Source organism: Pogona vitticeps, chromosome 2 (genome assembly GCF_051106095.1).
Source record: "Pogona vitticeps strain Pit_001003342236 chromosome 2, PviZW2.1, whole genome shotgun sequence".
Lineage (NCBI taxonomy): Eukaryota > Metazoa > Chordata > Lepidosauria > Squamata > Agamidae > Pogona > Pogona vitticeps.
In genome coordinates, this window is record NC_135784.1 from 77,838,241 (window position 1) to 77,851,216 (window position 12,976).

The 12,976-nt window shown below is 41.8% G+C and overlaps 1 protein-coding gene across 2 annotated transcripts in view; it reads right to left on the minus strand.

Moving 5' to 3' along the window:
• TWF2 (twinfilin actin binding protein 2) overlaps positions 1 to 12,976 on the minus strand; it is an 84,024-nt gene that overhangs the window by 50,051 nt on the left and 20,997 nt on the right. The window contains exon 2 of one of the 2 annotated variants that reach the window (XM_072989776.2): positions 7,495 to 7,572. In XM_072989776.2, coding sequence (XP_072845877.1) covers positions 7,495 to 7,572 — 78 coding nt within the window. Of the gene's footprint in view, positions 1 to 7,494; positions 10,845 to 12,976 lie in introns of those variants that run through there. The other variant, XM_078385461.1, reaches the window with a different exon arrangement.

Genomic DNA, 12,976 nt, shown 5'->3' on the forward strand with positions numbered 1-12,976 from the left:
GCTAAAAAACTGATGCACCATTTATACTTGAAGCACAAATATCTCATCCCTCACACTTTATGTATTTTTAGTTCCTTTAATGCTGAATCTGGCATTTGGAGGGACTTTCCTTTAAAGCCTGGGGATTATACATCCCCATCATGGCTTGTCTCCTGCGATGGACTTTTCCTCCAGAAATTTGTTCAATCCCCTTTTCAAGGCATCTAGGCCAGAGGCTATCCCCACATCCTGTGGCGAGGAGTTCCATGGACTAACCACACACTGGAGAAGAGAGGGATTTTCTTTGGTCTGTTCTCACTCCTCCAACACTCCACTGGAGTGGATGTCCTCCTTGCCCACAGCCAGCATCCGGGACGCTTTCCTCATGAGCTCCAGGAGTCAGCAGGCCTTGTGGAGTTTCTCACCAGGCCCTCAGTTCTGTCCCGTCCAGAAATTGATCCCGGAGGTGAGGGAACCCAATTCTACTGAATGAGGCAGGCCCCTTTGGGGTCTTTTTCAAATCCCTGGAAGACGGGAGGTAAGAGGGTGCCTGCCTGGCCAACTGGCTTCCTCCCTCTTTCCTGCCCTCTCCGTCCGTCCGTCCATCCATTCATCTGTCTCCAAGGCATGTCTGGGAAACCTCTGGCTGTCCAGATGCTGGGGGACAGGCAGAGGCTCTTTAGCCCGGCTTTCTAACTGAGCTTGGCCAGATCCACTATTTGGAGGCGACAAGGGCTGTTGTATCATTTTAAAGCCTAGGCCACAGGAGGCCGGTCCCTTCTCTGAGGAGCTGGCACTCAGAGGTCAGTCTCTTAATCCCCCGTGGCATCTTGCAGGGGGGGCGGCATCTTGGTCTGTTGGCCAGAGAAGACACAGCTTCCATCTTTGGGAATGGGTGCCCCTGCTGGTGGCCCCCCCCGCCCGTCCACTGTGATTGCTCTGCTGCTCTTTTGCAAGGGAGAGTCGCCTGTGAAGTAGCCTTGCGGATCATTTTGCTGGTTTTTGTCAATGGAACAGATGCCAGAGAAAGAGGCAGCTTTTAAGGGGGGCAGGTACTGTCCTTTTCTCTCTTTTCCAAGGTGCTTTTTAATTGTTTTGGGTGATATTCATTCCATATTTCTTTTAATGTGTGATAAGTGTAATTGACTTGCAGTGTTTTCGCATTAGCTGTGTTTTTGCCTGCATCCGGGTAGCGGGGCCTCTTTAGCCTTGGAAGGCAGTCCATCTATTGTTGTTGTTTAGTCGTTAAGTCGTGTCCAACTCTTCGTGACCCATGGACCGAAAAGTCTGACTTCCAACCTCCACTGCCTTGTGGTTATATCCACTGATGGAAAAGGCTTTAGGAGTTAACCTTGAGGCAAAACCCGGAGCCGGAGTCCTGGAGGCAGTTCGTGTCGTTCTGTCAACTCCTGTGACGTCACTGAAACCAGTTGTATTGGCTCTTGCCTTTCCATTGGACTACTTCAGCGACGTGGAGAGAGGGGATTTGCTGCTTGGGTAACAGCCTAACCTCCATATTATTTTACCTAGGCTTCGTGCTCTGGAGAGGACACACCAGCTTTGCATACAGCATTGCAATAACATGGGAAGTAGCAGTTACTGGTTGTAAGTCTTTGCTCGATTGGCATAGAGCATGACGCCAGGGGCTACTTCTGACGGTTGGGAGAGGTTATAGCAACTCTTCCCTTCCTGCTTTAGGTCTAAAATCTCTCTCTGTTTAGGAGAGACATTTCTAAGAGAAATGGATGGCATATTTTCTACCTTACAACTCTTTTTGCGGGGGGGGGGGGGGGGAGTCAAACCATTTACAATATTTTGAAGCAAACCATCAACAAATACAAAATTCAACTTCTTCAGCAAAGCTAGACTTTCACACTAACAATAGCCTCTAGAAAACAAGTAATTTGTCTAGCAAACAGAAAGCAGAATAGAAGATGCTGTTACTGGCACATGCAGTGGAAAAAATAATTTCATGTTACCCACCAGCGGATTATGAATAAAGGCAGGAAACAAAGGGCTCAAACCTAGAAGCTTTCTCTAGGACATTCTTCCCAATAGCTTCCAATGTCTGTCAACCTGGATGTTTACAGCTCCCTGTGTTCAGTTGGGATTACTCTCACATTAGTGAATAAAATACAGGACTGCCTTTTTAGATCTGATCTCTGAAATCCACAGACAATTCTGGAAGACACAGTCCAAAAAGATAATTTTCCAGGCTCTGAATCACAGTATAGCTGGGATGCCAGCGACTCAACAAAGATGTCTTTTGGAAATTAATGGCTAAAACCCTGTTACTTAGTACAAGAAAATTCATAACTTTCAGTGTGTTCCTATCTGGCAAATGCAAAGTACCCACCATGGTTCTTGGGAGCACACATGCATGCACCAAGTCAGTCTCTGAGTACTGCTGGCAAAGATTCTTTATTTGCTGGCTAGGAACTGAGTGAAAGCTACCAATTTTCCTTAATGCTAACCAAGTGCAGTTCAATCATTAATTACTACTTCCCTTAATATTTATCTACCCAAACCAACCATCCAGCAACTTAAATGCTGTAAACACCAGCTATGTACACTTATTTATTCCTGAGTGTGGCCTCGGTGTTTCTAAAAGGTTTTCCTCTGCACCTTCTTTACCTTTTCTAATTCTAGATCTGACATGCAATGATTGCTATTTTTCTGCAGCAAAAGCAGGAGCACATATGTATGTCAATGCCTTGTACTTCCAAATGGTAAAGACAGAACAGCAATAGTTTTCTAGGGCACCAAATTATGTACCCCTTTTTTAAAAAAGGTTCATTTTACGTGTTAAAAATGAATCTTGTATATTATACAACTCTCAAAATAATAAGAAAAGAGAACAGTGAAGTCTGTTTCAGGATGTTACTCAAAAGGTCCAGTTCAAGTTCACCTGTAGAATGAGCTTGAGTATATTTCAATGAACAGCCTGTGGAGAGATGGAAAAAAAATTCGATTCCTCCTTCCTTCCAGCTTGACAGCTATTAAAACACCCTTTCATACAAGCCATTCTATCAGAACTTCTCTGCTTGTCACATCTGCTTTTGTGCTCCAGCTGAAGTAACTTTAATTTCCTTGAACCCTCTCCATTACGTGAGGGATAATTTTTAGATGCAGTCTAGAGGTCAACACACAATACGTTTTAAGTGTACATCAGATCTTCTTCACAGTTCTTCTTCCCAAAGTCAGGAGATGCTATCATTAGAAGCAGTTCAATCAAATCAGAACTAAGGATAGGAAAAACATCCCAAAGCTTCCACAGCTCATGCAGTGAACTAGGAAGTAGGACAGATTAAGCTTTGGGGGATCAAGGAATAGAAAAGGGATCAAGCGGGAGAGGGAAAAGGAAAAAGTGACATATGGCATGGTTTGTTTTTAAAAATAATACATTTACAGTATGTCTTAACAAATAAGCTACAGAAAATATTGCTATTTATTTGGACATGTTATTTTGCACTTAAATGGGACCTGTTCTCATGTAAAATGAAGAACAGGAGCACTCAAATGAATGAAAGAAGCCCTGAGGGCTTCAAAGCCCACCTGGGCTCACCCTACTCAGCATCACCCCTATGGTGCACAAGGATCTACTCCTTGCATGGATTTGGTGTACTGGATGATACCCAGGCACTCCTTCACACAGTGACCAAATGTGTAGATGGTAGAGAGAGTACAGCTATCAGAAGTACTGGCCTCAAGTACTCTATGTGGCTGTACATTCTCCTTGCCTTCTTTTAACACAGCAGCAGGCCATCTGGGGCTAGCTTGACATGAGGATAACAACACAGCATGCTGTTTATGTATCAAACTAAAAATAGCTGCGGACCTCTGTAAGGAACATTCATAATTGATACCTCCCTTCCTATATGATCAATACTGATGGTCTGGACCCATTCATAAACGGACAATGAAGAATATGCATAAATTCTGCTGTCAGAACTGTGTACACAGAGATGTATACACAAAGACAGACAAATACACCCATGGCAATTCCAAGTTAACAATTAGACCGCTGTCTTAAAGTTATAAAAGACACTTTTGTTCAGTTTCTTATAATGGACACAGAGATGAAAATGTTGGTATTAATGAATCTCTCCAGTCAACTATTATCTTCCTGCTTTCAACAGTAGTCCCAGTCAGTAATATCTGACAGCCCAGACAAACTCTGTTCTCTGTCATCTTCCTCTTTCCATCTTACTAAGAGCAAAGAATCCTTGAAGCAGAGTTCATGATCTAAAATATACTTCTCTCTACCACAGAGATATTTCCATGTTGCCCCCAATATTAAACTGTTCACCAAATATAGATAACTAGAAGGACTCGAGAATTAAATTCCTTTTATGCAGGTCCTCACCAAGCCTTCACGTTTTACTGCAACATATCACATAGATAAAAATACCTCACTCAGCAATGACTAAGAGGGCTTCCTATGGGGCATCCATACAAATAAATTAACTCACTAAATAAACTAACACTGAATCAGCTGCAAAGAAAGACCGGTCACATTTTATAAGGGTGGATTCATCTGAGCAAGCTTCATATCTGGCATAATCTCCTTAAAGATCATGAAACTGAAGCACCACATAGCGTTTCTATGGAATGATCAACCCAAGTTCCACTGGCCTCTTTGGAAAATTCTATTCTCAGAAGCACTGTCAGACTTCTCATGGCCAATGAGTCAAGCACAACAGTAGAAATGAAAGCCCTTAACTTTGAATTGAGTACAAGATCACCATCTTTCCTAAGATACTGTGTAAGCTTACATAGACTTGGTAGGAATGGAGCAGAAAGTCACTTCATTTACACTCGAAAGCAAGTCAATACATAAACAATAATACAGTCACTCTTTGGTGGTTAATCTTCACTCTGAATTTTGGAATGCAACTCTCTAATTGGAAAAGTGTGTACAGAGAGAGAGAGAGAGAGAGAGAGAGAGAGAGAGAGAGAGTACTTAAAAGTATAAAATTCACTATATCAGGGGAAACTGCTTGCAAAAATGTGTATATTAAGTGAAACTTAAAGAGAAATGTATTTCTATTCTTTGTTTAGAGCAACCTGATATGGAAACAGGTTGCATCAAAACTTAAGAAAACTAACATTCACCAATTCACCTTTGGAGACACCTAAAGACAATTGTTTTTATATATAAAGGAGAAATTTACTGTTCGATAATGCAATGTAATAGATCTTTGGGTGACTAATATTGAGGAACTATATGCATTTAGAAGATTGGTGTTCCACTATACAGTGGTGCCTCGCTTGACGATGATAATCCGTTCCAGCAAAATCGCTGTAGAATGAAATCGTCATCAAGCGAAAGTAAAAAACCCATTAGAATGCATTAAAAACTGGTTAATGTGTTCTAATGGGCAAAATACCTCACCGTCCAGCGAAGATCCTCCATAGGGTGGCCATTTTCTGGTGCCTGTAATGTGAGGAATCCTTAACACAGCGGGGAGCCATTTTGCACAGCACAGAGCCATTTTGAAACCCGATCAGCTATTTTCTGATTGTCGTTAAGAGAAAAATCGGTTCCCGAAGCAGGGAACCGACCATCGTCAAGCGGTTTTTCCTATTTAAACATCGTTTTGCAATCACAAAAGCGATCACAAAAACATCATCGTGAAGCGATTTCATCATGGAGCAGGGTAATCGTTAAGCGGGGCACCACTGTATTTAATGTAAACTGCTTGCTTGAAACGTCTCAAAGTACTGTAGTTTGTATTCATAAACTAACCTTGCTTTACTTGCATAAACTAATTCACCACCACAGATATAATATAAATAAATTAAAGTGGAGGTGGGAACATGAAAACAGTTCAGCGGCAACATGAATGGCATTTCATCAGGGTCTAATTACCCAAGTGAACAAAAAGATAAACAGTTCACAGAAAAAAAAATTACAGATGTCTGATTCTTCCTGAAAAGATAGATTTGTTCTGGACTCTACGGCTTTGAACTGGTGGCAGCGGCAGGGGGGCTCACGTGTATTAAAGTTTCTTCAGTCAAAATACTGATCGTACACAAATTAGAATGTCACAGAGCAAGGACAGCCAATGTGGTGTCGTGGATAGCACTGGATCAGGACTCAGAAGACCAGGCTTCAAAGGAAGCTCAGTGGAGGATGGCCGTGGTAAAACCAGTTCTTAAATATCTCTCTTATCTTGAAAACAATGTGATGTCACATAACATTCACAGAGAACTCCAGCCTAGTATACGATGGGTGAGACAATCCAGTGCTTTAGAACAACTGGGAAACCAGTTTGCTCAAACAGGATAAGCATTTGGGGGCAAATTCTGAGTTGTGCCTCCAGAAGTTATCATAGGAAAGAGATGTGGTCTTGACTGGCACAGCTGAAGCTACAAAATCTTATACTCAGGTTAAGAATGATAAGACTCACTTCTGAGCAGGCATAAGGATTGCTAGGCAACTGGACAATACCTGCTACTTGCTAGATGTTACAGTGTAGCCATGCAGGGCAACACCATTTTATCATAATTACAATACTGGGAACTATGGTTTCCTTTAGATAATATCACAACTGATGCCATGCCTAAACACTTTGGTGCTGGAGTTGTTGGACTTACTAAAAGACATTTCATTTACTGTATGGGACAAGTTTTGAAGGTAACTGAAAACTGGCCTTGGGTTCAGAACCTTATTAGATTAAGGAAATCCCATTTGTGCATGAAAGCCACTTTCCATTTTTGAGCTAATAAGCTCCCATTGATTTCTCCACAAAGAGACAATAAAGGACACTCCCGGAAACAATAGTTCAAATGAGTTGTACAAATGAATTCAGAATCTGTTCCAGAGGATTCTACTAAAAAGGAGGGTCTGTGTTATGTGCTGTTAAATTGGTATGTAGACTGACAGCTACCCTAATGGGCCTTCCAAAGTAAGTCAGATGTTTAAAAAATGGTTTTAACAGTGCCCCCTCCCAGTAAGTTTCCATGGCTGAATGGGGATTCAAGCTCAAGTCTTCTGAGACCCAGTCAGGGTGGATTTGATTTAAATCAAACTGCTCTAAATCACGATTCAAGTTCCAAAAAATCAGATTTTTAATGATTTACGTTAAAAAATAATTTTTAAAATCAATTTGATTTTTAAAAACCATTGATTTTTATCCACCACGGTCCTAGTCTATCACTCTGTCCACTACACCACAATGGCTATCTCCTGGAGGAAGAAAGTACCAAATAAAGAAAATCTTGTGGTCCTCTAATCACACAGCTTTTCCAGAACTTCAAGCTTTAAAACCACCGCTCCATACAGGTCAGCTACTTATTTATTAAAAGCATTTATGTAACCACTCTTCTGCACCCCCACATAGCCATGAAAAGCTACGTAGGATAGAGTAGACAACAAACAAAACCGGCATTAAAAACAAAGCCCAATTTTAAAAGCCAATGGACTGATATATTTATTTGTATCTGTATGGCTATTACGGCTACTTGGGCAGAGGAAATGAACTGAGAGAAGCTGAATTAAAATGAACTCACCATCTTCAATGACGATTTTGATGAGACGGACTGAGCCATTCCGGGCCTTGGCAAAAAAATCCTTTAATTCCGTAGTAGCTAAAAGAATCAGAAACATGTTGATCAGGATTTGAAAAGGCAACAGAAATAATATTTGAGTCTTTGACACAAGAAGAGATGGGTCCTCCAAAAGGAAAGTAATGGAGAGGGGAAATAAAGTTTTTAAAACCCCCAAAATATCTTTTTTAAAACAACAACAACAACAACAGATTTCACTTGTTCTAATCAAGACAGGAGAATGTTGACTCTCAGACGTTTCAGAGTTAAATACTGGCTGGAAGCACATGTGACCAGAGAATCTGATACTTGGCTTGGGTGAACATAATATCCCAAATTTAGCAGGTTGTTTGGCTTGCAAAGGCAGGGTGGGCTCAGGTGACAGTTTATTATATATACAGGGTATCCTGATGTGTGTACAGACTAGTGAGAAGGGCTGCTGGAAAAGGTACTGGTGATGATGGGCAGACGTCACTTTGTTTTTGCTCATGTGGTAACTGTGTTTTGCTTTACTATGTGACCTCCCCTATGGGGCTGCCTAGCAAAGGGAAAGACAGATAAACATTTATAGGAATCAGAACGGGAGCTGTTCTGTTATTTGCCCTCTGCCTGCCCTACTTCAACCCTTCAAGGAGAATCTGCTATGAACCCAAGAGAAGGGCACCTAGCCAAGCTCTCAATGAGGCTGCGGACCTTGCCAAATGTTCGCTGCCTCTTACCAACAACAGATATTACCTTCATAGTTGACAGTAAGGATATGACTGTCTTTGACCAAAGCCACACTATGATCTCTTTCACCAAACATAGGCATACTCAACTTTTAGGTAATACGGCAGGTGGGAATTTTTTTTACAGGCATCGTTTATTGCTAAACAAACTAGAAGGCAGTATAGGTACCCTGGCACTATTACTTCCTGTAATAAATATAAATCAAGATGGCTCTAGATCACATGTGATTCCAGGTTCTGGGTCAGTGTAGCTTCTGGTCTGGGGATGATATAGACACTGCCACATTTCAAACATTTGTTTACATTTATTTGTTATATTTAGACTCCAGTCTTCTTCTAAGGAGCCCAAAGCAGAATACATGATTCTCCTTCTCCCCATTTCATTCTTAGAAACAGCTTTTGTGAGGTAGGTCATGCTGAGGGTGTGTGACTGGCCTGAAATTACTCAATGAGTTTCACGGCCAGTTGGCTCTAATCACTCTACCACACTGACTCTAATTACAGCTTGCCAACTGGGAGCTGGTTTGGGGAATGGACGCTCCTCTCCAGCGTAAATTCCACCTTTCTTTCCCATTACCCCTTATTACCGCTTTCCTAGTATACCCAAACCAACCACAGTTAATGCCCACTGGGCCTGCATTAAGGCAGATTCTGCCCTGCATGAGCTCCTTTGGTTGCAACACCTACAAAACGTGTTCTGTTTTTTTCCACCCGTTCATTCCACCAATTATCCTGGGGTGGTGGCCCATGCTGCATGGTTGATGCATGGGACCTTGTGGGTCTTTTTATTGCTTTCAGGAGTCAAAGGGAACCACGGCACCCAGCAGCTCTTTGTGGGAGTGTTTTGGAAAGCATGACCCTCAAGCTGCAGCATCCCAGGATGACACAGTAAGCCATGATGAAACAGTGGTCAGCAATGGAAGCCAAAGTCAAATTAACAACAATGACTGGCAACAGAGTTTATCGGTCCCTTAGCACTCAAGCTTCACAGTCTGCCTTGGCTGAATCTTCCAACTGGGACAGCAACCAGAGAAACAAATTTGTTTTATAGGCAGCACTCTGACGTGTTGACCAAAAGTGCTGATGGTATAGAGAGCACAGCTATCAGAAATGCCAACAGTAATCAGCAGGGATTGACTATGTGGCTCAAGATTCCCAATGTTTTCTTTCAGCACATCAGCAGGCCATCGAGGGCTAGCTTGAAGGAGGGATAGTAACTCAGGGTAGGTTGTTCCTATAACAAATTAAAAATAACTAGAAAAGCATCAATACACACACATGTGCAACCCTGGGTCTGCGCTTTCCTGTGACAATTACTGCCATATACCTGCTGATGCCTTTTTTTTTTAATGGTCTTTATTTCGCCACCAAAAGTTGAGGAGTGCCACTCTACAGGCATCAGCTCATCCATCATCTGCTGTCTTCCATTCCAAGTCCAGTCCCTTACTGCGTCCGTTCTCGGGCTACTGAATACTTATAATAGCAGACAAGGTATATTTTCTAGTAAAGGCCATATCTAAAATTACTAAATATGCAGCAATGTAAAACATTTGCTCTAAAACCAAATGCTGACAGTAGAACATAAAGATCTAAATCACAGGTTTGTAACCTATAGTTCTTGTTTGCATAATTATGTTGTAAACCGCCCAGAGTGTGCTCCACCACTATAGGACGATATGTAAGTCAAAACAACAACCACCTCATATGCCATTTCTAAGAAAGATATTGTCTAGTGAGCAAAATACTAAGTGTGGATTTAACAGGGATTAATGATTTGGCTCTTCTCCTCGATCTGAGCTTCCCAACGTTACCCGGCTAGTGCTCATCACAAGCATTCTTTGTAATCTGGCGAGTTTAATCAGACTTAGTAACGGAGAACCTTTGCAGGGAGGGCTTAATACACAGTGCCATCTGTAAAGGTGGAGAGTGAATAATGCTCCATCAATGCCCTGTTCAGCTGGTTTACAAAAGGAAGCCAGTGCAATTTCAATCATTAGCAAAGAGCAGCTCTGAAAGGCCTCTTGAGGTATCACTCAGCGGCTCAGGTTCATCAGTTCCAGCCTCCACTACAGGCCGTATCTGTACCATCTGCATCCTTGCTCATCTCAGAAGACGAACACATGCAACTCGCTTGGGCACACAAGCACAAGAGGAGAAAATATCTCACAAAAAACACCTTGTTTCCCCATTCTCTCTCTTCTTTATTTTTTACTCCCCAGCTACAATATTCAGGATTCCTCAGCCTGTGACTGTGCTGTCTTGAAGATTTTGGAAGCTGTAATTCCAAACCTTTTCCAAGCTCTACTTTTCACTAAGCAAGAATTAGGAAAGATAAATATCAACATTTACTCCTTGTACTATATTGTACATTTCAATTTATTTCTCAGCATTGCATCCAAGCCTGGGTTCACATATAGTCTAAAATTTTGCTATGAAGTGGGTCAGAAGAACAAGAGGTGCATGGGCAGGTACTAATAGGGTGGTCTATCAATCAATCAATCAAACAAACAAATACAGTAAATAAATAAGCAAGCCAGTGTAACCCATGGGAGGAGGTCAGGAAGACTATAGGCAAGGGACAGGAAGTCTTGCTTACACTGAAACCAAAAACAAAACAAATCCTCCCCAAGCCACCCCCATAGGTGGGTGCACATCCACGAAAAGCATCGTTTCTTAGGCATCTTTGCCCAATGTGCTGCTCTCCACATGTACTAACCTACAACTACATCTTCTATGGTCCCCGGCTAACTTCAACATCTGATTTGGCTGTGGGTCTTGGAAATTTTAATATACCTGCAGGGGGCACAAGATCAAGGAAGGATGCTACAAACCAATTATTGGAGTTGGAGAAGGCTGACGTATGTGTTTCCACGATGTTTCCCCACAGTGATTATGAAAATGAGGAGATCTACAATTCTTCTCTCTATTTAACTGGTTTGTTTTTTTACTAAAGCCAAGTTTCTCATGACAACATTTCCATTTGTACTTCTCTGCACAAAATACATGTTTAATATGGGGGAGGAGATGGCCATCAAAATATAAGTTTTCAGAAATCCACTCAACAGTTCTTCAGGGGCTAAAGCCTTGGCAACTGATTTCTGGAAAAAAGGCACTTTAAAGGTAAAGGTTCCCCTTGACAATTTTTGTCCAGTTGTGTTCGACTCTAGGGGGCGGTGCTCATCCCCTTTTCCAAGCCATAGAGCCAGCATTTTTTGTCCGAAGACAATCTTCCGTGGTCACATGGCCAGTGCGACTTAGACACGGAACGCTGTTACCTTCCCACCGAGGTGGTCCCTATTAATCTACTCGCATTTGCATGCTTTCGAACCGCTAGTTTGGCAGCAGCTGGGACAAGCGACGGGCGCTCACTCCATCGCGTGGATTCGATCTTATGACTGCTTGGTCTTCTGACCTTGCAGCACAGGCTTCTGCGGTTTAGCCCACAGCGTCACCACTTTAGCAGTGCGTATATATACACTGCAGTTGAGAATACTTTTTTTGTTTCTAAACTTTTCCAAGGAAAGTGACAGGAAGTTAAAATGTAAGAGAAGGGAATATATATATAAAGTGTGTGTAAGGGGCTGGTGGAAGTGAAGGCTGCTTTGTAGGCTAGGCTAACTTTTTAAAATAAAAACTGCCCAAATGTCACCTTTGCAGGTTAGCCCAATGGCCTAAACTGTCCAAATCAGAACAGAATACTAGCACATTATTTCATTTCCCTGCACTTACTTCCTGTCTTTCATATTGTAAAGTCACCTCTATATATTTTCCAATACGCTGTAGTTTTCAAGTTTTTGCACTGAATTCTTTAAGCATTTCTACCAAAACCTAACTTAAGATAAAGTCATATGGCAATTTTAAGGTCCCCTCATTTATTTCGATGTGAACTTTGAGGGATGTCATCCATTTTTTCAGCTTATTGGCATTAAGCAAATTTACATCTCTCTCTGTGCATCATATGTTCTATTTTTGTTAACTGTGAGCCAGTGCCAAGAATTCTTCTGAAACTACCAGTCTACCCATAGCATCAGGAAGCCCAGCTTATCTGCAGAACTGCAAGCTATGGCTTCTTCCTTTCTTCTATGCACAGCAGTTTTCATATATTAACCATATGATGTTCCTGTAGTTCCTTTTGAGTAAATAAGCATTTTATTTTTTACTCTGACACATTTTTAAGAAATGTCCATTTAAACTGTCAATCACATGGGGGATTACACCTTCTTCTGACAAAAATTAATATGAAATGGCCATCTTTGGGCATTATATGAAACATGGTCACTACTCCTTATGTGACGAGAAATGGAGGGAAAGAAAGCTGTGTGGACTTTGTTTCCTCAGAATTATCAGCGCAGCAACCTGAAACAAGAACATTGGACTTTGCATAGCCACAGGACCAGACCCATGGCATGCAAAAGCACAGAAAAATAGACACACCCTAACTTGACATTAGCTGGAGAATTAAGCATCCAGGCAGTATTTCCTTTCTTTGTTTTGCTTCATAAAATGCAAGTGACAGGTCTTCATAGCTATGGAAATAGTGTTCTTTGAGGTGGGCTGGCAGCAGTCTCTTACCTCTATGGAGGTATAATTCTATAGTGGCAGATGGACTGAAAAGAAAAAGGTCTGGATCATCTTCAGTAGTAGGCATCCTTCAGTCTCGAGAGACTATGGTATCGTGCTCTGTATGGAGGACTTGGAACAGCATCTAGTGTGGCTGA